Source organism: Dreissena polymorpha, chromosome 6 (genome assembly GCF_020536995.1).
Source record: "Dreissena polymorpha isolate Duluth1 chromosome 6, UMN_Dpol_1.0, whole genome shotgun sequence".
Lineage (NCBI taxonomy): Eukaryota > Metazoa > Mollusca > Bivalvia > Myida > Dreissenidae > Dreissena > Dreissena polymorpha.
In genome coordinates, this window is record NC_068360.1 from 112,206,417 (window position 1) to 112,231,817 (window position 25,401).

General features: G+C 36.0%; 1 protein-coding gene across 11 annotated transcripts in view; it reads right to left on the reverse strand.

The window, feature by feature from the left end:
* The window catches only part of LOC127835370 (ATP-binding cassette sub-family C member 4-like), a 93,495-nt gene that overhangs the window by 11,914 nt on the left and 56,180 nt on the right, over positions 1 to 25,401 (reverse strand). For 5 of the 11 annotated variants that reach the window (XR_008028488.1, XR_008028487.1, XM_052361754.1 and 2 more), the window contains 13 exons: positions 18,975 to 19,230; positions 15,400 to 15,516; positions 13,287 to 13,376; positions 12,129 to 12,320; positions 11,146 to 11,327; positions 10,211 to 10,307; positions 8,631 to 8,954; positions 5,668 to 5,843; positions 4,916 to 5,190; positions 4,415 to 4,494; positions 2,514 to 2,664; positions 1,441 to 1,671; positions 372 to 472 (listed from right to left, as the gene is read on the reverse strand). Coding sequence is in view for 9 of the 11 variants with exons in the window: in XM_052361754.1 (XP_052217714.1) it covers positions 372 to 472; positions 1,441 to 1,671; positions 2,514 to 2,664; positions 4,415 to 4,494; positions 4,916 to 5,190; positions 5,668 to 5,843; positions 8,631 to 8,954; positions 10,211 to 10,307; positions 11,146 to 11,327; positions 12,129 to 12,320; positions 13,287 to 13,376; positions 15,400 to 15,516; positions 18,975 to 19,230 (2,272 nt within the window). In the remaining 2 variants the exon portion in view is untranslated. Of the gene's footprint in view, positions 1 to 371; positions 473 to 1,440; positions 1,672 to 2,513; positions 2,665 to 4,414; positions 4,495 to 4,915; positions 5,191 to 5,667; positions 5,844 to 8,630; positions 8,955 to 10,210; positions 10,308 to 11,145; positions 11,328 to 12,128; positions 12,321 to 13,286; positions 13,377 to 15,399; positions 15,517 to 18,974; positions 19,231 to 20,697; positions 20,792 to 24,606; positions 24,860 to 25,401 lie in introns of all 11 variants that reach the window. The other 6 variants (XM_052361756.1, XM_052361758.1, XM_052361757.1 and 3 more) reach the window with 4 other exon arrangements.

The window sequence follows — 25,401 nt, forward strand, 5'->3', positions numbered from 1 at the left end:
AATGTATTCAAAAGATTTGACCAATTGATAAAGATTTAAGTCATCTGTGACTCACCTTTAAAGCCCGACACTAGACATGTGGTTATTAACCGTTTCCCCCATAAGAAGCAAAGTGAAACAGGCTTTTGTAAACAGCATAAAAATACAAAAGCCTGCGAGTAACTCACAGTCTGTTCAGGTTTTATGCTGTTTGGTAGTCATGAGTATCTAAGGTTTGACGATGAAGCCTGAACAACAAATGCATGAAAATAGGTATCTAAATAGTAGGGTTGAAAAGCTCAACTTGACCTACTTTGTTTTTACAGTTAGTGATACATCAATACAAAATAATCACGTTAGGGAGAATTTAATAGATGAGTATTCCTATTTACCTGATTCTCAACCTCTGCACTTTGTCTGACTCCCCACTGGAACATACCCATCAAGGTCATGGCATAGGTCATGGACAAACCCACTAATCCAGCGTTTAAGCCTGTAATGAAGGTTAAATGTATCCATGATTATAATAGTCATGTAGTTCATAGGTCAGCATATAAAACCTGTACAGAAATTAAACAAGTTTGTTATTTAAAAAGTTAGAGTGTCAAAAGTCAGTCCTTTATTACTGTTAAGTAGGTGAAAGGTCAATCCATAAACCCTTAATTGTAGATCTATTACAAAATGTATTGTTTCAACATGTTAAGTTGGTTCAGTGGTGTGATTTAAGAACCACTCAGAGGGTAGGAAAAAGAACTACCACAATTCCAGAGTTCCATTAAACTTTCCATTCATACATCGATCATGCAAAGTTAATAACTATTTGTAAAATTAGTTTAACATTGAAAGGAAGGAAATCAGCTGAAAGAGCAGAAATCACACCCTGGTAGGTCAAATGTCAGTGCTTTTTTCTCATTTATCCCTTGATCCCTGTTTAATAGACCAAAAAAAAAAAAGATCAGTGGTTAAGACTGTACATTTGGCCTGAGATCAGAGTGTAAACCTGAAAGAAGATCTAAGGGTGATGGTCTTAAACTGGTTTAGGAAATTTAACAAATTTGTTTAAAAATTACTTTTTTTAAACAGAGAAAAGGATTTGTTAAGAAATCAAAACTGACATCTTGATTAGGACCTACTTACCGCATCTCAATTTTTTAAATGGAAAAAATCTTCAACAGTTAAACCTTTACCACTTAGATACATATTTGTACATCTTTGTAGTCCTTTACATAGTATTTTATTAAAGAGCGTCTAACTAGATTCACGTTTTAAAGGTTTTATTCCCAACCCTTAGATACTGATGAGCAGCAAACAGCATAAAACCTGAACAGACTGCGAGTTACTCACAGTCTGTTCTGGTTTTATGCTGTTTGCACATATCCATTTTCACTTTGCTTTTTATGGGGAAAAGGGTTAAAATGGGGCTGAATTTTAGAGAATAAAAGCACAAGAAACAATACTGACTATCTGCTGCCACCACACAGAAGAATGAGACAGCAGCGACAAACATGGCGCACAGCCAGTCCAAGCGAATTGCGAGCCATCGAGACGTGGTGAGGAACAGGAACCAGGCCTCCGTGTGCAGGTCCTGGTGGTTGTCAAACTCCTCGATGAACTTCCCTTGCACGCTGAAGGCTCGTATAGTGTGCAGGCCTTGCAGGGAGGCGCTAAGGTGAGAAAACACAGGGCTTCGGGCTGGAAAATAGGGAAAATGGAGATTTTTTTCTTATCAGCTATATGATAGCACACCAGGTTACCAGGTTTTGTTGTTCGAAGATTTTGAACCAATTAACGCTTCACCACTTAGAAGTTAGATACATATTTTGACATGTTTGCAGTCCCTTAGAAAGTTATATTTAATTGAAGACCTTTCTTACAACAGAATTTCAAGCTCATAAGGAATATATGAAGATTTATTATAAAAATGTTCCTAAACTAAAGGACAACTGAAAGATTGAAGATAAATTACAGGCATTACTGAAAATAAGTTAGTATTGGGGTAGGTACTCAATGATTATACTTTTGCAATTATATGGATTTAACTTAAATCAAATTTATATTACCATAGTACAACTTGATGATACCGTTTCATAAAATGTTTAGTTGTTGTTTATTCCATATATTTATTCTCTACGTTTCTACCTAGCATAAAGAAAAACCTTAATTCTTTATTTAACAAGAGCTGTGTTTGTGAAACACAATGCCCCTAATGCGTTGCTTTGAAGCCATATATTTGACCTTAAAGGATAACCTTGACTTTGACCTTTCACCACTCAAAATGTGCATCTCCATAAGATACACATGCATGCCAAATATCAAGTTGCTATCATCAATATTGCAGAAGTTATGCCCAAGGTTAAAGTTTTGGGACAGACACGCACATACAATGACAGACACACACATACAATGACAGACAGACAGGCCAAAAACAACATACCCCTGTTCATTAGATCCGGGGCATAAAAAAGAAAATGTGTAGTAATTGTAATGTATGTAATTTAAAAAGTGTTGATATTGCAATGCCAAATAATGCTTACTTGTTCCTTCCAGTCTTTTGATGTGCCGCGAAGTTCGAATGTAGTAGCGGCGTATGATCACAAAGAGAACTATAAGTGGGGCCACCACAATAAACACCCAGGGGTTGACCACACCTGCCACACCCACTATACCCAGGATCAGCAAGGCACACTGCAAAAAAGGGGGGGGGGGGGCTATTTTTGAGTCAGCATCTAGGAAAACTGAGTTTGATGCATATGTGTCTTGTTCTGAGAAAACTGGGCATAATGCATGTGCGTAATCAGGGACGACACTTTACGCTTTTATGGTATTTTTGGTTTCAAGGAAGTCCCTCCTTGCCGAAAATCAAGTTTAGGCGGAAGTGTCGTCCCTGATTAGCCTGTGCGGACTGCACAGGCTAATCTGGGATGACACTTTACGCACATGCATTATGCCCAGTTTTCTCAGAACAAGACACATATGTGTAAACAAAAGAGTCAATTTGATTCTAGTTAGAAATATGCAAAGACTGAAATAATGACCTCAAAATGGATGGGCTGACAGACAATCTGATTTCAGTATTGACCACTTACATATTTGTAGTGAATGGGGATATAAAAGTGGCATTGTATTCACCAACCAATTCTAAGACTGAAGAATAAAGAATAGACTTTGAACGAAGTAAATACTTACAGGCTTCAACTCGTGATAATGTCAATCACTGATGTTTCTATATGAAGAATGCCAAGTTTGACTCATAATTAAAGCAATTCTTGAATATTCCATTTAAATACTATTTTTTAGTCTTGACTTAAGCTAAAAAGAGCTGCGCCATGAGCGCATGATACGCCCGTCGTTCGCCAATGAAGTAGTAAGGTAATAAATAACCCTTTGAATCATTTTTTTACTTCAGTTTATTTTTATTTGAATACATGGTTTATTTTATAAGTACATGAGCATGGAGCGCCGTCTCCTTGACATTCAACAAAGTCCCATAACTGTGGAACAACAATTCAGAATTCCGTCAAAAACGAAAGGGGATCAGGGTTTATCAATATTAAGATTGTGTTGAAATTTGAAAAAAATCCATCGAAGGATATTTGAGCTACGGTAGGACATTCAATGAAATAACGAAATTTTGACGAACAAAGTCCCATAACTCTGGAACGACAATTCAGAATTCCGTCAAAAACGAAAGGGGATCAGGGTTTATCAATATTAAGATTGTGTTGAAATTTGAAAAAAATCCATCGAAGGATATTTGAGCTACAGTAGGACATTCAATGAAATCACGAAATTTTGACGAACAAAGTCCCATAACTCTGGAACGACAATTCAGAATTCCGTCAAAAACGAAAGGGGATCAGGGTTTATCAATATTAAGATTGTGTTGAAATTTGAAAAAAATCCATCGAAGGATATTTGAGCTACAGTAGGACATTCAATGAAATCACGAAATTTTGACGAACAAAGTCCCATAACTCTAGAACGACAATTCAGAATTCCGTCAAAAACGAAAGGGGATCAGGGTTTATCAATATTAAGATTGTGTTGAAATTTGAAAAAAATCCATCGAAGGATATTTGAGCTACAGTAGGACATTCAATGAAATCACGAAATTTTGACGAACAAAGTCCCATAACTCTGGAACGACAATTCAGAATTCCGTCAAAAACGAAAGGGGATCAGGGTTTATCAATATTAAGATTGTGTTAAAATTTGAAGAAAATCTGTCAAAGGATATTTGACGTAGCGTACGACATTAACAGACGGACGGACGGACGGACAGACGGACGCGGGGTATACCATAATACGTCCCGTCATAGACGGGCGTATAAAAATTGTAAACAGACTCAAACCTAGTTCAACAAGCCATATGTTTTTATGTAATCAAAATTATATAAAGATGTTTTAAAAAATGCTAGATATAAGACATCAGAACCTGTGTGAAGTCAAAGAAGGTAACAGGCAGAAGATCATCCATATGTCCGATGTCCTTGGAAAACCGATTCAAAATACGACCTGAAAGATAATATTGTGCTCAGTGGAGTTATCCTAGGGGATATAAATACACAATTAATCAATAGATCGTACTTCTTTTTCTGATATTAAGGCATTTTGCCTTAATCAAAATTACGAAAAATATCCAACATGTTAACAACTGAAACATTACAAATATCATCATAATCAACATAATCATCAATATCCAGGGCTTCATATCATCATCATCATCATCATCATCATCATCATCATCATCATCATCATCATCATCATCATCATCATCATCACTATCATCATCATCATTGCCATCCTCATCCTCATCATATCATCATCATCATCACCAAAATCAACCTCAACTCTGCTACCATCACTGTAAATAAAGCATTATTAATAACCAGTATTTCACAATTCATTGAAATCAAAGTGAAATGAGCAAACATACCGACTGGGTTTGTATCAAAGAACCCAATGTGTGATCTCAAAATGCTGGCAAACATTGTGTTGTGTAGGGCCTGAGAGGCATCTACTGTGACCTTGAAAAACATCAACGCCCTAAGTATTCCAAACAGGAACACCCCGCCGATAATCCCGCTGAAGACGGAAACGTTGAAGTTTGTGTCGACTATCGGAATGGTGATGTTTGTGGCGTAGTAGCCCTCGGCCAGAAGAGCATTGTGTCTTTCAAGTGCAGAATATCTGGCCTCTTCTTCATTTGACCTGCATAGAAAAATACATCCAGAGTTTCGGTTGAATTCGGGTTTTTCTTTATTTTTATCTAATCCATTTTATTCAAACTAAAACACACAGTCATGAAAAATTTCACATTTTTTTAAATCAAAAAAGGGCAATTACTCTGAAATGCTGGTTTTCAAACTTTTCCATTTTATGTCAACAAACATTTGCAGAAAGTTAGGTCTCAGAAGTGACGAGTTACTTGCAGGCTGTTATGGTTTTATGCTGTCTAAACATAGCCATTTTCACTTTTCCTGTGAGTGGGAAAGGGTTCAGAACCAACACTTGCCCTATCCCCACTTCCAGGGTAACCAACTAAACTCTTCTCTTATATATAGATCAACCATAGTTTATAAGCATTTGTAAAATTAGTTTGTCATTAAAGGAGAGGAAATCTCAGCTGAAAGGAGGAGAATTCATACCCCTGAAGAGAAAGGCATAAAAAAATGGCTGCCTAATTACCAGCGTGACAGCCACCAATCACTGAGGATGTATGCTCCCTGGGCGGCGAGACATAGAAACACAAGAAGGAGGAACTTGATGATGCCTGCCCCAGCCTTGAAGTATTCATAGTAGATGCTGAGTCCCACTGTACCCTGATGTCGCTCTTCCTCTTCTGGGAGTTGAACCTCTTCCGCCTGAACAAATAGAAGATATGATTTGCATTCTTGAACAATTGGCTTAATGCATATGCGTAAAGTGCTATGCCAGGTTAATCAGGGACCACCCTATCCACTTTCATGGAGTTTTTCAATGAAATGAAGCCTATTCTAAACTTAAATCTAGTTTAGGCGTAAAGTGGTTGTCCCAGGGGTGGTATTCCAGAAGCATCTTAAGTTACATTTTATTTTCATCCTTAAATTGGGATTTTTTCTTAAGTGTTTCATTTCATACTGCAATAGTTAGGCATCGAAAATTTCATCAAAATAACATCATTATGTCAATGTTATTTGAGGAATACCAAAAAAACATGCATGTCTTTATTAAGTAGAGAAATACAAACAAGGGCTGTTTGTAAAACATGCATGCCCCATATGGGCTGTCCGTTGTACTGGCAGCCATTGTGTGAATACGACTTTTGTCACTGTGACCTTGACCTTTGACCTTGTGACCTGAAAATCAATAAGGGTCATCTGCAAGTCGCGACCAATGTACCTATGAAGTGTCATGATCCTAGGCAAAAGCGTTCTTGAGTTATCATCCGAAAATCATTTTACTATTTCGTGTCACCGTGACCATGACCTTTGACCTTGTGACCTCAAAATCAACAGGGGTCATCTGCGAGTCATGATCAATCTACCTATGAAGTTTCATGATCCTAGGCATATGCGTTCTTGAGTTATCATTCGAAAATCATTTTAATATTTCGGGTCACTGAGACCTTGACCTTTGACCTAGTGACCTCAAAATCAATAGGAGTCATCTGCGAGTCATGATCAATCTACCTATAAAGTTTCATGATCCTAGGCATATGCGTTCTTGAATTATCATCCAAAAATCATTTTTCTATTTCGGGTCACCCTGACCTTGACCTTTGACCTAGTGACCTCAAAATCAATAGGGGTCATCTGCGAGTCATGATCAATGTACCTATGAAGTTTCATGATCCTAGGCCTGTGCGTTCTTTAGTTATCATCCGGAAACCATTTTACTATTTCTGGTCATCGTGACCTTGACCTTTGACCTAGTGACCTCAAAATCAATAGGGGTCATCTGCAAGTCATGATCAATGTACCTATGAAGTTTCATGATCCTAGGCCCAAGCGTTCTTGAGTTATCGTCTGACAACCACCTGGTGGACGGACGGACGGACTGACCGACCGACATGAGCAAAGCAATATACCCCCTCTTCTTCGAAGGGGGGCATAAATATTGTAATTTTGAACTTAAGTGAAAATATTTAAGAAATGACATTAAGATGTTTCTGGAATACGACCCCTGATTAGCATGAGGAGACTGAACTGGTTAATCTGGAATGACACATTACATACAATATATGCACATTTAGCACAGTAATCCCAGAATGCAGCTCATTTATTGATTGCTGTAGATTGAACATTATAATTCCTTGGCCTTCATAAAGAACAACCATTCAACATAATCATGCACAAAAGACACGTGTACCTCCATGAGGTCCTCCTAAGACTGAGGCTGCTTTATGAGAGAAACAAGAGTATGTCTAAGCACTCAAACCTAATGAACCTCTTTGATTCACAATAGCAGGATCAAAGTTCTTACTAGAGCTTCAATTTCCAGATTAAATATATATTTAAATACATTTTATTTGTTGTTGCCTAAGGTTATGTGAGAAAACAATGGAGCCCAAAACAAGGAACACCCATCCAATATGAAACCTTTCCTGTATGGTGACAGCCAACCAAACTCACAGGGGGGGCAAGTGGTAATTCATCACTGATAATCTAGGTGGGGAGCCCCGTACTATTTACTGTGCGAATCGGGCAGCCCAAGTGCTAATAACAAAATCTACTGGCTTAAAATACCTGAGAGACTATCAAAACTTAAACTGTAAGCTTTAACCTTTTTGATTTTAACTGGGTTGTTTCTGAAGCCTTAAGCTTATTATTGTACTAGAGCAGCACAAGTACTTGGAGTTGATAGAGAAAATCTTGAGAACTCTCCCAGAGTGGAGACTGTAACATGGACCTCCTAACCGCTCAGTGGACACCATTATTCACTATGCTTTCGCAACCTCTCAAACCTGAACTGTTTATAACAAAAAGTATACCAGCCAAAATACCATGTTGGCTAGGGAGGCGGAAAACTACAACGGGTGAGGCATGGTCAGGGGTGATAACCCCAAAAAAGGGTTAGGGTAAGGGTTAGGGGTCGGGTTAGGGTTAGGGTCGGTTTTAGGCTAACCCAAACCCTAACCCGACCCCTAACCCTTACCCTCTAACCCCCCCTTGCGCAATACCATACCATGCCTCGCCCGTTGTCGTTTTCCGCCTCCCTGTTGGCTATGACAACTTACACTGTTTTGGCCTAGCTCTCAAGATTTTAACATTGCTCAGATGGAAGTGGGACAAATAATTTGCATGAGCAAATTTCATGATGATTTTGTCCAAGATACATAAAGGTAAAAGTATGAGCTGACACACATAATTATAGCTTTGAGAATCATTTCTGTACAATCTAAGAAAAACAAATTGGCATCAAATAATTAAAAATCCAATCTTGTCTGAATTTACAAAGACTTTACCTGTGATCTGTTACAAACATAACAATCAGTTCTCTCCTTATTACTTTGAGTTGAACTTGAAAGAAACCATAGAAATCTAACTATGTAGAGAAAGCTAACAAGATGTATACCCAAATGTTTATGAAGTACATGGAAGCTATGTCAGAAACAAAAACAAGATATTATACATTTTCTTGCTGTTTTTCAACTTTTAAGTTGAACTTACACTGAATTCATCGCCAATTGTGCCAACAGAGGTCAGGGACAGTTCTGACCCCCGCATCGACTCGTGAACGGAAAATCGAAGATTCCCGTTAATGACCTCGTGTGACTTAGATGAGGTGCTGTGTAACCTATGGCGGCTACTCTCATGCAACTTGCTCTGGGGCTCATGGGACATGCTCCGCTGCAGGTGGTGAGATCCCGAGGTGGAGGTCACATGACCGGATGCAGTTTTATCAGTCTGTTCATCGTCACTTTTGAGAAGTGAGGAGAAGTCTATACCTGACATGGAGAGCTCTTTGAACGTCCCTTTGCCAATCATCTCTCCCTTGAAAGTAGGAAATTTTCACATGAATAAGGGCAGAATTCCTTACTGAATAGTAAAAAGGCAATTCAACAACTTTAAAAGATATATTTCTTGTTTAGTTACATAAAAATGTGCCAAGGAGTTTAGGAGATGTCTTTTTTAACACTTTACCCTTTAGATAAGTATTTTGACGCATTTGTAGTCCCATAAAAAGTTAAATTTAATTAAAGACATTTCTTAGTTAATTCAAGTTTAAAAGGCTTCATTTTCAACCCTGAGATACTGATAAACAGCAAACAGCATAAAACAAGAACAGACTGCAAGTTACTCGCAGGCTGTTCTGGTTATATGCTGTTTGCACATAGCCATTTTTACTTTGCTTCTGATTGGGAAAGGGTTTAGGAATTTGTTTACAACTTACAAAGACACAAGAATACTGACACCAAATAGCTAACCAGCACTTGGTGCCCAGGATGCTGAGAATGGATTATCATATTATTTGTTCATTGTTTAAAATCATTCCATGGTTAAGTATTCTATTAAATATACCAAAATTAATAAAATATTGTGATACGACTTAAAATGCTTGTAACTTCTGTACTTCTTAGTTTTTGTCGTAAAATGCCTGTAAGAAGAATTTACTTGTAGACTTCAAATGAAAGCCAAGGTCTGTAGCCAAGCAAATTTAAAATATTTAATGCTGGCAAGCAATTGCACAATGAACTCCCCTGTGACACATTCTTAAAATCATTCAGCAGGGGACAGCCAATCAAAGAGGCCAAACAATTTCTTTTAAGTCAATAGAGACAATAATGAAATAGCCTTGTTCTGAAGAACTGGACTCGATGCATGTATGTAAAGTATTGTCACAGATTATCCTGCATACTTTCCTTCCAACATGGATATTCTCTTAGACGAGACTTCCTAAAGATGAAAAAAAACACCATTTAAGCAGAAAGTGTTGCCCCTGTGAGCCTGTGGTGACTGTACAGGATAATCTGGGACAACACTGTGTGTTCACATGCATTACCCATTTAAGCCAAGCGTCTACAAAAAAGGCATTGGCAAACAGCATAGACCCAGATGAGACGCCGCAAGATGCAGCGTCTCATCAGGGTCTGCTCTGTTTGCTTAAAGGAATTTTTGTAAGAAATATTCTAAATATAGAAATAAATATACTAGACATCCCTAATTTTGGAAATAAATTGATCAAATTTAGAAGGATGGGAGAGTCCACTAGGCATAAATGGGTTGAGCCCAGTTTGCCTAGTAACTACCTCTTTAAGAATGAGGATCTGCTCTGCCTCCTTGAGGAACTGCAGCTGATGAGTGACCAGGACTCGTGGCTTGTTCTTCAGGTATCCCTGCACTACGCTGAAGAATTGCCATGGCAACGGTGAGTAACAAAGATCAATGACAACAATTCATATCAACAATGTGATGATTCATAACAGCAGTTCATGTCAACAATTCATTGTGATGAATTATGGAAGCGATTTAAGGCAACCATGAATTGTAAAATTATACCACCAGTTCAATGACAAGACTAATAGCAAAAATCCATATCATAATTCACTTTAAGGATTTGTAAGCAGCAATTCATGCAGCAATACCTTGTTAAAATGTATAGCAACTATTCAAATCAACAATTTATAGGAACAACACATAGAAATAGTTCGTAGCAACAAGGGCAACAAGAAAAATTTGTTAATAGCAGACAATCAAGGCTAAAATTCAATCAATGATACATAGCAATGATGCATCACACCCCTTGTACAGTGATTCATTGCAGCGATTTTTTTCCTTCTTTATAAGACTGGATAACAGCAGTTTCCCAATTGGGAAAAGAATAATAATTTCCAAATTCCTGTCACAAAAATGCCAAATTGAAGGTTTCCAAAAAAACAAAAACAAAAAACATTTCAGGGGTTTTCGTGCAAATGTTTCCAAATTGGGCTGGTACCAATTCTTCTACCAATTGGTAAAAAAAAAATGCTGCATTGTTGGAATAAATATACTCCACTCATTGGCCAACACATTGTTACTAGGGTTTTTTAAAATTTACATTTTAGCTTAAAATCAGTAGTTACTCATTAAAATGTACATTACGCTTCTTAAAGTAATATTACTATACCCTTAACTTCTTATGATATTGAAAAAAAAGGTTCTTAGTATTTAATCTAAGAACAGGTTAGTAAATACGGTAGCCTACTTTTCAAAGATGTGTCTCCCCACAGCTGCGTCCACTGCGCTGAGTGGGTCATCCAGCAGGTAAACGTCTGCGTCCATGTACAGAGCTCGGGCCAGACTGACCCTCGCCCGCTGACCGCCACTCAGACTGACCCCACGGTCACCAATGAGGGTCAAATCACCATGTGGCATGATGGCTATGTCCTGAAAAGGCCAACTAGCCAAATAACCTTGTGGCATAATTGCTATGTCCTGAATGGTTCAACTAGCCAAATAACCTTTTGGAATAATGGCTATGTCCTTAAAAGGTCAACTAGCCAAATAACCTTTTGGCATATTGGCTATGTCCTTAAAAGGTCAACTAGCCAAATAACCTTTTGGCATAATTGCTATGTCCTGAAAAGGTCAACTAGCCAAATAACCTGTTGGCATAATGGCTATGTGCTAAAAAGGTCAACTAGCCAAATAGCCTTTTGGCATAATGGCTATGTGCTAAAAAGGTCAACTAGCCAAATAACCTTTTGGCATTATTGCTATGTCCTGAAAAGGTCAAGGGTCAAATCACTGTGTGGAATAATTGTCCTAAAAATATCAACCAAAGTGTGGTATAATCGCTTTCAACTGAAAGATCAAGGGTCTAATTGCCGTGCAACATAATTGCTACTCCTGAAAAGGTTAAATAACAAATTCCCAAAATACACTGCATTCATTAGAGTACTTTAAGTTATATTCCGTTGTCTGATGTAAAATATTGCGAGGCAAAAATATATACTAACCTTGAAGGGTGAACAATTATGTTTAGTTCATTTTGTCATATAAAACATTTAGCCACATTTTGACAACATTTAGAAAGTACCCAAGATATACAATTACAAACATTTCATCTTTGCTCATTATTACTAATAGATCAATACTTTACCTCTTTCAACTTAAAACTCTTTGAATAATTTGTCTTTTAGCGGTCAAAGTTTGGTCACGAATAGTTACAGTAAAACAATAACGTACCTTATTCAGTGCACAGGCTTTCAGGATCCTGTCGTATTTGGCCTTCTCGTACTTGTTTCCAAACACGATGTTCTGTCGCAGCGAGGCAGAGAACACCCAGGGTTGCTGGGATACGTATGCAAGGCGACCCGTCACCGAGATACTGCCCTCAAGCAGCGGGAGTTCATTTAGCACCGCCATCAGCAATGAGGACTGTTGAACAATTAATTATACCAGGCATATTTCTTTGAGGTAGTCATCAAATAATATTTTGCAGTCTGACAAACTATTTGGGTCAGAGTGCATACAACACACTTGTTAATTGCCTTTCAACATACAGACATGGGAATTGGTTTGACGATTTTTTAATTCTTGATTATATAACAAAATTATGATGAGGACAATAATAATGATGATGATGTATAACATTTAAGCGAAATATACTTTGTGTGTTTGATCATGCTTTCTTCACAGTTGGTTAAAGACAGCAGACCTCCCTGCCTCCACAATTATTATTTTTCATAGATTGTCATGCCAACAATTACAGGATTACATTCTGATACAGGTTCATATTGCAGAAGCTTATTACAACATAAGACTTAAGTATTACAACATAAGAAACTAAGCAGTTGCCATGGGGAAGTGGATATGGTGTCCCCCTAGCAACCTGTTGGTCACAGTTTAATCCCTACTGTGGGAATTTTCTTTATATCTCTTCCATAGACACTAAGTACTGGTTCTCGTTCCTGTTAACGGACTTGATAGCGTTTCAAATAAACCTAAGGCTTTCTATGCAATCGAGCTTAAATACATAGTTTTAAACTAACAAACTTAGGGTTTAATCCAATCTCTACACCATATGGCCACTCAACCTTAAAATCTAAATCTCAGTATTTGAAATTGTTTGTGGAAAAATTGGCTCAATTCATGTGTAGCCAAGCCAGCTGACCTTTTCTGTGTAAACTGTATTTTTGCTTAATTAGGAGATTATTCTTTTAAACATAAAATACAATTATTTCATTATAAAAGCATAAATTGTCAGCCTAATTAGGGATGACATTTTTCACACACGCATTAAGCCCAGTTAAGCCCAGTTTTCCAAGAACAAGGCTAAATTCAATTCATGCTCTAATGTTTTTTTTTCAGTATGTTCAATTCAAAACCCTATACAAGTTGTACCTTCCCAGCTCCCACAGGTCCAATGATGGAAACCAGTCTCCCTGACTCCACGGTGGCAGAGACATTCTGGAGTGTGAGCTGGTCTACTTCCTGTCATGGGGATAGAGAAATAATTTGAAAGCTTTTCATTGGAAAGAGAAATACTTTGAAAGCTTTTCATTGGATAGAGAAATACTTTGAAAGCTTTTCATTGTATAGAGAAATAATTTGAAAGCTTTCATTGCATAGAGAAATCATTTGAAAGCTTTTCATGTTTGGGAAAGGTTTTGGAATCCTGATTAATATCATTGACAAAAATCTTCTGACCAAATTTCAGTAAGATTGGACAATAAATGTGGCCTCCAGTGTGTTAACAAGGCAAATGTTGACGCCGTACGCTGCATGACCGACAAAAGGTGATCACAAGAGCTCACCATTAGCACATTAAGCTCTGTCAGGTGAGCTAAAAAATGCATTTAAGAAAAGAAGTAGTTCTTCTACTTCAAGTCAATCCATAAAAACAAGTTAATGATGTTCATAGCACTATAAACAACATTGTGTGAAAGAAAAGCATTTACTAAAGGCATATGCACAGCAGCACTATTCATGCTTGGTATGAAGATATTTCACAAAATCAAAATGATTGATTTACTGGAGAGGCATCACCAGACATTATGCATTCAGGAACTACAACAATATGACACTTAATAGTTAACAGTTTACCAATTGTAATGCATTCAAACTTTAACATACATAATCCATTTTTTCATTTAAAAATTCCATTTCCAGGAAAAACAATCAAACCCACCTAAAATCTGAAACTTCCGGTTTCATAACCTACAGGTAATAATGGTGTTGTGGATATAATGTCCGCCTCATTATCAGGAGGTCCTGGTTTAACCATGTACCACTAAGATAAGTATTTTAAAGCATTTGTAATCCTAGAGAAAGTTTAATTTAATTACATACTTTTATTACTAAATTCAAGTTTTCATGGCTCCATTTCCAATCCTTAGATACTAACTCAGATGAGCAGCAAACAGCATTAAACCTGAACAGCCTGTGATTTACTCGCAGGCTGTTCTGGTTGTATGATGGTTGCATAAGCCATTTCTTGTTTGCTTCTGACTTGTTTGCTTCTGAGTGTGAAAGGGTTAAACCCCACTCAAGATTTTCTCCCTTGACACTTTGTATTGGTTCTATGAAGAAAACTGACTCAACTGGGGTGAGATTTAAGAACCACCTCAGGAGAGGAAATTGCCCTCATTCCCTTGCTTGGTTCAACTTAACTCTTCAGTTATACATAGATCAAGCAAAGTTTATATGTATTTGTAAACTAAGTTTGGCATAAAGGGAGTAAATCAGCGGAAAGGAAGAAAAATCACACCCCGGCAGTCAATTATACCTCATTAAGCCTTTGATTGCGATGCAATAGTAGTTACCCCTTTCCCACTCAGAGGCAAAGTGAAAATGGCTATGATGCAATAGTAGTTAACCCTTTCCCACTCAGAGTAAAATTGAAAATTGCTATGATGCAATAGTTGTTACCCCTTTCCCACTCAGAGGCAAAGTGAAAATGGCTATGATGCAATTGTAGTTAACTCTTTCCCACTCAGAGGCAAAGTGAAAATGGCTATGATGCAATAGAAGTTAACCCTATCCCACTCAGAGGCAAAGTGAAAATGGCTATGATGCAATAGTAGTTACCCCTTTCCCACTCAGAGGCAAAGTGAAAATGGCTACGATGCAATAGTAGTTAACCATTTCCCACTCAGAGGCAAAGTGAAAATGGCTATGATGCAATAGTAGTTACCCCTTTCCCACTCAGAGGCGAAGTGAAAATGGCTATGATGCAATAGTAGTTAACCCTTTCCCACTCAGAGGCAAAGTGAAAATGGCTATGCGTAAACAGCATAAAACCAGAACAGCCTGTGAGTAACTCACAGTCTGTTCAGGTTTTATGCTGTTTGCTGCTCATCAGTAAATAAGGGCTTGAAAAATGAAAGTTTTTAAATATAAATCTAGTAAGAAAGGTCTTGAATTAAATATAACTTTCATAGTAACTACAAATGCGTAAAAATAATATGTATCTAAAGGGTAACGGGTTAATAGTTGATAATAGTCAGATAATTACCTTGTCCCATTTGGCATGCACGTTTTCGATGACAATACGGCAGTTCTTGGCAGGTGAATAGTCCTTCTCATGTCTGCCATGTTCTGTTGAGGGCAGTTCACTTAGTTGTAAAAATGTCTGTCGAACAAAAACAATACAAGTCATAAAAGATAACCATTAAACAGGCTTTAAATAGAACAACTATTTTCTAGTTTAATCATATTGAAACATTAAATAACATTACTTTACTCTTAATTTATATAGCACTATATGTGTTCTGCATGCAGGTGAATTATAATCATAACATATAATTATTTTTATTATTGTGATTATTATAATCGGAATAGCTTTAATTATTAATTATATAATTAGTTGAATATTATGATAATACAACATTATCTTAGACAATTATATGTTAAAATTTGAGCACCAATTACAAATTTTATATGCAATTAGTAAATCCCAAAGATAAGTCCATAATCTAACATTTTATAGTTAAGTTACTGTTAATGTTCATTTAAATAGAATACTATTAAAAAATAAGATATTACAAATATTTCAAAGAGAATATTTTAAGCGCGCATATATTTATTATCTTGATAAAATAATTCAAAACAGTTCAAATGTTGATAAAACTAAAGTTCAGAAGAAGTGGTGCCAGAAAACGTATGAAATAAAAGATTAATACAATTAAAAATAATTTTGTGTCTACTGTAGAAAGCTCATTTATGTTCAAAAGAATGTTCAGTTTCAAGAAATCACCATTATTCTTACAGATTTGCTCATTTTACTTATAAATACACGTTTCGGTTCAATTACAAATTAAAGTAAAGAGTATTGACATTGATTGATATGCATTTTGTTGAAGTAAAAAATAATTGAGTTTTGGTACCATTACAAGGCAATTCATATAATTCAATTCACATTACTCACTCATATTAATGGGCTAGTTTAAGATTGAGAAAATAACATTTTATTATTAAATTCATATAAATGTGCTTTAAGTTAACAAGAGGGCCTGAAAGGCCCAAAGTAGCTCACCTGAGATAACAAGATATTATTGGGACAAATCTTATGACCAAGTTTCACAAAGATCGGAAAATAAATGTGGCCTCTAGAGTGTTAACAAGGTTTTACTATAGGCATATAAGGTAAAATGCCCCGCCCCCTGGCAGACATGTTTTTCAACCACCAGCCTTATTTTTGAACTCATTCAAGATATTATCGGGATGAATCTTCTAACCAAGTTTCATGAAGATTGGACAGTAAATGTGGCCTCTAGAGTGTTAACAAGATTTTACTATAGCCATATAAGGAAAAATGCCCCGCCCCTTGGAAGCCATTTTTTTCAAGCAAACATAATTATTTTCGAACTCATCCAAGATATCATTGAGACCAATCTTCTGACCAAATTTCATGAAGATTGGTCAATAAATGTGGCCTCTAGAGTGTTAACAAGGTTTTACTATAGCCATATAAGAAAAAATGCCCCGCCCCTGGTGGCCATGTTTTTAAAGCAACCGAAACCATTTTCTAACTAACCCAAGATATCATTAAGACAAATCTTCCGACCAAGTTTCATGACGATCGGAAAATAAATGTGACCTCTAGAGTGTTAACAAGGTTTTACTATAGGCATATAAGGAAAATAGCCCCGCCCCTGTGGTGGCCATGTTTTGCAACCTACCAGCATCATTTTAAAACTCGTCCAAGACGTTATTGGGATGAATCTTCTGACTGAGTTTCATGAAGATCGGACTATAAATGTGGCCTCTAGAGTGTTAACAAGATTTTACTATAGCCTTATATAGCCATAATAGGAAAAGTGCCCCGCCCCTTAGCGGCCATGTTATTCAAGCAAACATAACCATTTTCAAACTCATCCAAGATATCATTAAGACAAATCTTCTGACCATATTTCATCAAGATTGGACAATAAATGTGGCCTCTAGAGTGTTAACAAGGTTTTACTATAGCCATATTAGGAAAAATGCCCAGCCCCCTGGCGGCCATGTTTTTCAACCAACCGGCATCATTTTTGTACTCGTCCAAGATATTATTAGGATGAATCTTCTAACCAAGTTTCATGAAGATCAGACAATAAATGTGGCCTCGTATAGTGTTAACAACATTTTACTATAGCCATATATAGCCATATAAGGAAAAATGCCCCGCCCCTTGGCAGTCATGTTTTTCAAGCAAACGTAACCATTTTCGAACTCATCCAAGATATCATTGAAACCAATCTTCTGACCAAATTTCATGAAGATCTGGAAATAAATGTGGCCTCTAGAGTGTTAACAAGGTTTTACTATAGCCATATAAGGATAAATGCCCCGCCCCCTGGCGGCCATGTTTTTCAACCAACCAGCATCATTTTCGAACTCGTCCAAGATATTATTGATACCAAATTTCATGAAGATTGGACAATAAATGTGGCCTCTAGAGAGTGAACAAGGCAAATGTTGACGTCGCACAACGGACAACGCACGAAGAATGACGGACAAAAGGCGATCACAAAAGCTCACCATGAGCACGTTGTGCTCAGGTGAGCTAAAAATGCAAAGTTATAAATAATCATTACGATTAATATATGCTTTATTTACTATATTATTAATATAATAATTTTATTGTATTTACATTTCAAACAACACAAACACATGTGCATGCATTGGAAGGCTTGCATATATTGCAGGTGTATGGAGCAATAACAATAACAGCAGTACTGTAAATTTAGGACAACAACACCACAACAAAACATTAAAAACATGCACCCAAGTTACATTTTCCTTGAGATAACATTTGATCTTTTAATGCAACAATTTGACATTAAGTAGGATTTTAACCCTAAAAGATTGGCATAACAATATATCATCATTAACGTTTAAAGGACTAGAATTTAGAATACAGCAAAATTAATGTCCTAGCAATTCTATTTCAGACATTCCAGAAGAAAATGCAACCAAGCAAAAAACTGGCAAAATAATGAAATTGTTGAAGCGATTACAGTTGACACACACTTAATAAAATGTCCTATTGAACTACTAGTAAATTGCGCTTCAATGTTGTATTTGAATAGAATCCTTTTAGCGAAAGTGTAAGATTAGACAGTGAGTGTAAGTGTGAAAGGTAGTTTCTATTGAAAGACAAAATATTAACCATAAATGAGATGCTATAAAACCCGTATAAAATCAATTAAATGGTACTTTGCCGAACAAGAACATTCAAAATATCACTAAAAAACTGTGCGTTTTTATTATAAACACTGAAGTTCTGATTCAAAAACTTAATAATGTGCACAATTATTATTAAAACTGAAGTTCATGATTCGATAATCGGTCAAAGTGAAAATTCTTTTACCTCCATGAAGTAACATCATAAATAATATTGAAAAATAATCATGTGCAACCTTTTATGAATAATTATTTGTATCATGGCAAATAACCAGAATACCATATCAGGATTTTTTTCTTGTCAAAATCACAAGCCTAACAAAAGGTGTCCTTCCCAAGCCAAATGACCTAAAATTGAGGAATTATTTTGCAAAGATTCAAACAGCCTGAATAGCACAATATTATTTTCTCTATTGACTGTACCACAATTCTTTGCGTTGTAACTTTCATTTCACAGTAACTTTTGTAATTAAACATGATGGTTCTCCACAGAAAGCTATGCACCACTATGCCCACTAGAGGGATGGCGGCAAATACGAAATCTGGTGTCAGCCGTCGCTTAGCAACAAAGGCGGCAACGAGGCACAAGAGGTAGATCCAGAACTTCGAAAAATAATAGAATATAATCTCGATGTAAACATCAACCATAGCTTTACGCCAAAGCCACTTCTGTTGTTTTCTGAAACAAAAAGCAGGGAAATCCCTAAAAGCCGTCAGTCAAACAGACTGAGCAGGGCTTTCATATGCTTATCAAAAGTTTAAGGATTGAAATAAATTCAACATATTTACAAAGATAGTGAGGGACTCTACTGCAGAATGTTGCATATATTATGTACTTGGCCTTATGTATCCAATAGCTTAAATGCCAAATAAGTAATATAATATTGCAGATTTATTTCAAAAACATTGAGTGATTGGCCAAAAACCCTATACCTATTGACATGTCAGGCAAATAAAAAATGCATATTTAATTATATTCTGGAAACCGAACTAAAACAGGTTCATTTGAATCGGCACATTAGCTTCATTTCCTTCATATTAAACTGCTCAAATGTTAACACCAAGAACATGAGGTGTCATGTTACTCATAGCTCTGTGCTTATTTGATGGCCTTTTTTTACAGGTCAGCATTAAAATAAATAAATCACATGACAAATGGGGTCAATTACATTTCTGTATTATTTATTTCATCACAAAATTGTACAGTACTCCGTTTTCTTTTATCACACATTGTATCTTTATTTTGCACCCACAGAATTGTTTTGATCTAAAATATTGCGTTTGACCTTTAATGTTGGGGAAAATCAATTATAATTACAATCAATTTTATATTTATAGTAATGATTTCCACACAAAAATAAACAGGGCGATAACTTCATTAATATCAAAGAAATAGTTATGGTTCTTGACTCTGAACTTGCTGTTACAGATTTACATCATTATATGAACTTTTATTTAAATCTCTTTCGATCAGTTACAATCATTTGAATCCCTTCAATATTCCCAAGTTATACTCACACAAAAAGCAGGACAGATTGATGACTAAACAAAATAAAGAAAAGGGCAATAACTTGAAATAGCTTTTTTTAATCTGCACTTCCTCTCAGTCTTCTGTCATTATGGACAAAGTTCTATGTGAAAAACACATCAGTTTTTACCACTATCCTTCATATGCATCACAAGTAATTCTATCCTTCATATGCATCACAAGTAATTCATCAGTAAATCAAACTAGAGATTTAAAACCTTAAACCACCAGTTATTATTAAAAAAAACGCAACAATATTCTAACAATTAAAATATCAACTACACTATTTTCATTGTTTATTCTAAAGCTTCAATTTGTGCATCCTCCTTTTGTGCAGCTTGACAAAAAGCATGTAGATTTAAAGCGAGGACAATACACAAAGGGTAAACATTAAGGACTTGTACAAAGAGCATAAAAGCGATTGATTTGCATCTTGAACCTAGCTTAGCCTGTTACCGTGATTCGAGATGTCGTTATTTTCAGTTCAGCGATTTGCTTCGTTAGAGAAAGAACAAGTCTCCAGAAGAAGCAATCCACAACATTCCATATCAACGGCATTGCCGGGAAAATGTTGGCAGGTCGTATGGGTGAAGAAAAAACCAGTGTTGCTAATATCACCATGAGATAGATCCAAAGTCTTGTGAGAATATCAAATGCTACCACAATGTTCACCATTAGCAGTGATAAGCGCTTCAGCGACTTGTACTCGGATCTGAAAGACAGGCTATTTGTAAATATACCAATATTGCATTGTTGGAGGGCTAACGTTAAATTTTTCCACCTGTGGATGTCGTTGGCTAAAGTATTTTTAGAGAATAAACTGCCATGAGACAGATCAAAATATTGCCCGCTGAATTTTACCAGCATTGTATAGAGAAATGGAGACACGAATTTGCCAATACAAAATACTGAATGATACGTTTGTGGAAATTTAAATACAGACTTGTCACATATTGTATAATATTTTTGTGCAAGGCAATTAAGCAGACTGATGCAGTCCAGTGAGACTCAAAAACAGATGAGCATGAGACATGCCAAACAACAAAATGTTTTGTATCAAGCATGATGAAATTTTCCAATTAGTACTTTTATCATATTATTACCACATTACAAATATGTAAGGAAAACAAAGAATTCATTCTGTAATTTTTTTTGTTTCAGAACTTTTTCTTTAAATTTACCACAAACATAATTGTTTGGTTAATTTTGTGACGGACAAATACCAATGTTCTTAAAGAAGGTATCAAATGGAATTGTGCTTAAGTGAAAGGATCAGCCTTGAGTTTGTACAGCCAATTTTAATCCAAGCAGTAGAGATAGAATCTACATTGATCAGCAAAAGGAATTTACTTGAGGATAAATGTAAATTAACATTAGACTATATTTTTACCTTTTCTTATCCTAAACAAAATACTTTCCATTTTGTTTAAGTATTTTACTGCAATTTCACATTAAATTCAACTTTCTGCTCATGAATTACCAAATTATTATTAAATTCTTCTCTTTGAATGTCCTTAAAGTCACGTATGCGTATGATGTTTAAAAATATAACACAACAAGTTCCAAGATACAGCATTTGAGGCTGATTTCATTAACCCGTTTATGCCTTGTGGACTCTCCCATCCTTCTAAATTGGATCAAGTTATTTCCAAAAGTAGGGGTGTCTGGTATATTTATTTCTATATTTAGAATATTTCTTACAAAAATTTCTTTAAGCAAACAGCGCAGACCCAGATGAGACGCCGCATTATGCGGCATCTCATCTGGGTATACGCTGTTTGCAATGTCATTTTTTCAAGACGCTAGGCATAAATGGGTTAATTGCGCCTTTCACTGCAACACATAACGCCCTCCATCATACACAGACATATGAGGACATTCTTTTGAAAAGTATGTAAAAATAATTTACACTCATGGATATTCATGGACCTTTAGTCAAACATTGGCCAATGGGGAATATTCCTTTGCAGCTGCTAAAATCTATAAAAAAAACTTGTAAACATAAATAGAGTGCAAATATTACAATCTTACTGTTTTTAAGGTTGTTTTTGTGTTCTGCTGTTTTTTCTTTGGATTTTTGGCTTTAACATAGAAGTTAGATTTTTTGGAATTGTTAAGGCCAATGTACCTCAGTCAAGTGGCACAAAAACAAGGAAAATATTCATTTAATGGTAATATCCAGTCATTGGTTGTAAAACATTACTGTAAAGATTTTTTATGTTTGTACTAGAGCTGGGAAACAATGCATGGATTGAAAATATTTTAAAATATATTCACTAAGCAGCAAAAGTGCATAAAAATGTTACAATTGTTGACACATGACAACACAGTGCCTAGCTAAACAAACTTCAGCGTACAGTTTATATAGTATTGACAGACCTGTACGCTGAAGCGAACCCAATATCGAAAGTCAACCAGAGTCGTAACATATTTATGTCACGCTATAAATCAAACCCAGTTCATTTTCTTGGATACATTTCTACATATATTGGTGAATGAATATAAATTACTGCATTGGGGCATAGTTTAAGGTTCAAATGTTTCAAATGCATCTTACAATAGATGAAAATAACTCTCATCACCCTGAAATTCACAATTTTGACGCCATTGTCGTTTTTCCATGTGACCAGTTTTCATTTTGATACTTTCGGATCGACCTTGACATTTTTTGCTGAATTTGTAAACATTAAGATAGTATTTTGTGAAAGAATATATCAGTTAAATGTGAAAATGTCAATCTTTCCGATCAAGTGGTTTATTTGGGCCAATATCTGCATTTAAAAGCTGTTTTGGACCGGTCTTTGTTAACTGTCAACTTTTCGGGAATTTCTGGTTGACTTTCCTAATGGGGTTGATTTATAACTTTAAAGTTGCGCCAGTAAAAAATCATAAAAAGCGATATTTAAAGTAATGGTAGCCAGAACTACACAGTGCCTAAAATGAAATTGCCAATAGGACGCTCAAACACATGACAACACAGTGCCTAAAATGATATTGCCAATAGGATGCTCAAACACATGACAACACAGTGCCTAAAATGATATTGCCAATAGGATGCTCAAACACATGACAACACAGTGCCTAAAATGATATTGCCAATAGGACGCTCAAACACATGACAATGCAGTGCCTAAAATGATATTGCCAATAGGACGCTCAAACACATGACAACACAGTGCCTAAAATGATATTGCCAATAGGATGCTCAAACACATGACAACACAGTGCCTAAAATGATATTGCCAATAGGATGCTCAAACACATGACAACACAAGTCCTAAAATGATATTGCCAATATAGATCTCTAACACATGACAATGCAGTGCCCAAAATGATATTGCCAATAGGACGCTCAAACACATGACAACACAGTGCCAAAAATGATATTGCCAATAGGACGCTCAAACACATGACAACACAGTGCCTAAAATGATATTGCCAATATAGATCTCTAACACATGACAACGCAGTGCCTAAAATGATATTGCCAATAGGGAGCTCAAACAAGATCTTCAAGAAGGACATGCTCAAACACCATCAAACAAGAAATAACTGCAAGGCAGCCCAAATCTAACAATATTACCATATGGTTCAGATGCTGTATCTTTAAATTCTCCTATAATCTTTGAGTCACAGCCCTTCAGCTATTTACTTTGTTTGAGTCATAATTATTTTGCAATTTACTTAATTTGAATCCCAACAATAGTGCTATTTGATTTATTTTCAAACACAATCATTCTACTCCTTGCTTTGTTGCAATACCAAACCTTCTGCTATTATTTTTGTTTGAATCACAGCCATTCTGCTATTTACTTTGTTTGATTCAAAACCCTTCTGTTATTTACTTTATTTGATTCAAGACCATTGTGAATTGTTTACTTTGTTTGAATAACTACCACTCTGCTATTGACTTTGTTATAATCACAAACCTTCTGCTCTTTACAAATTTTTATTCACAACCATTTGCTATTGATTTTATGTGAATTAAATTTTAGTGATTATACAATTAGTTCTATCATATAGGTAAAATACTTATTTTCCAACAGATATGACACAAATGTACTTTAAAATTGTGCCTTATACTTAAAACTTTGATAACCCTAAATCAATTCACCTTTCACTTCTAGTTTCACTTTCAAAGCTATGATATCGAGACTAGCACTAAAAGGTTATCAGAAGGTAACAACATGGTCATACCAAGTTTTAAGTAAGTGACAGAATAGAATAAGATGTGTTTATTTTGTGATGGTCATAACATTTTTCTTGTTTAGGTCAGGGATTTGTTCTGGAACAGATTATGTATTAATTTTTTATGAAAGTCTATGTTTTATTAATGGTAAGGTCAAGAATTATACTCATAACGTTCATTGACTTATAATTGAAATGTTCAGGGTTTTATTATCATAAAGGTCAAGGATTTACTCTAACAAAGGCCAAGGATATTCAGTAACAATCTGATTAACCAAAGCCACAAATAAGCAAAGGGAAAGCTGCAAACATGCAACTAGCAGTAGTGACCTCCGTTACCTCAAGTCGCAAAAGAACGATTCTCGTCTCAGCAAAGTTGAATACTTGATACAACAGCCCAAAATGAATTGAGCGCAGAACAAACGAGTAAATGTAGGGAATACAGGGAAAGAGCTTTTCGGGACGCAGCGGAGACCCAAGCAAAGCTGGGGTGATCACGACGCTGTATGTGAAGATCCGTGGATACACGTCAAAAGCGAGATTCATTGAAGTGGAAAGCCAGCGGCCTTTAAGCTTGCTGCAGTATTCCAATCTGTAAAGAGGCAGAAGAAGAACGTGTCCGTCAGAAATGGATGATGTTGCAAAATGTTTAAAGAGGTATTGCAGATACAGGCAAACATACTGAGCAGAATACTCTGATGAGTGATGAACCAGCACAAAACACGGCGCTCATCAGAGCATGAAGAAACACCCCTAATAAAAAACATGATCAGCTCTTTTTTTGGAATGCAACTTTGGTTTCCACGGTAGCTACAAGTGTGACAACAGTTTGAACATTGTTAATTTGTAACTGTTGGCACTAAACTAATTACTAGGACCCTTACGGTCATGTAACACAAAATTGAAATGAAGATGTGTTTTCTTAAAGAAGGTGAACACACGGTTATTTGTGCTATTTAAAATGCAAAACTGACAAAGATGTAGTGTGGAAGAGTGTTTTGAAAGAGATAATGCATAGGTATAACTTGATACTATCTCCTTTTTTATTTTGAAATGTCACTGTACTTGATTTAGAAATATGGCCTAGAATAGCAAATGGCAGATATAATTTTTTGAGTTAAATAGAATTGAATT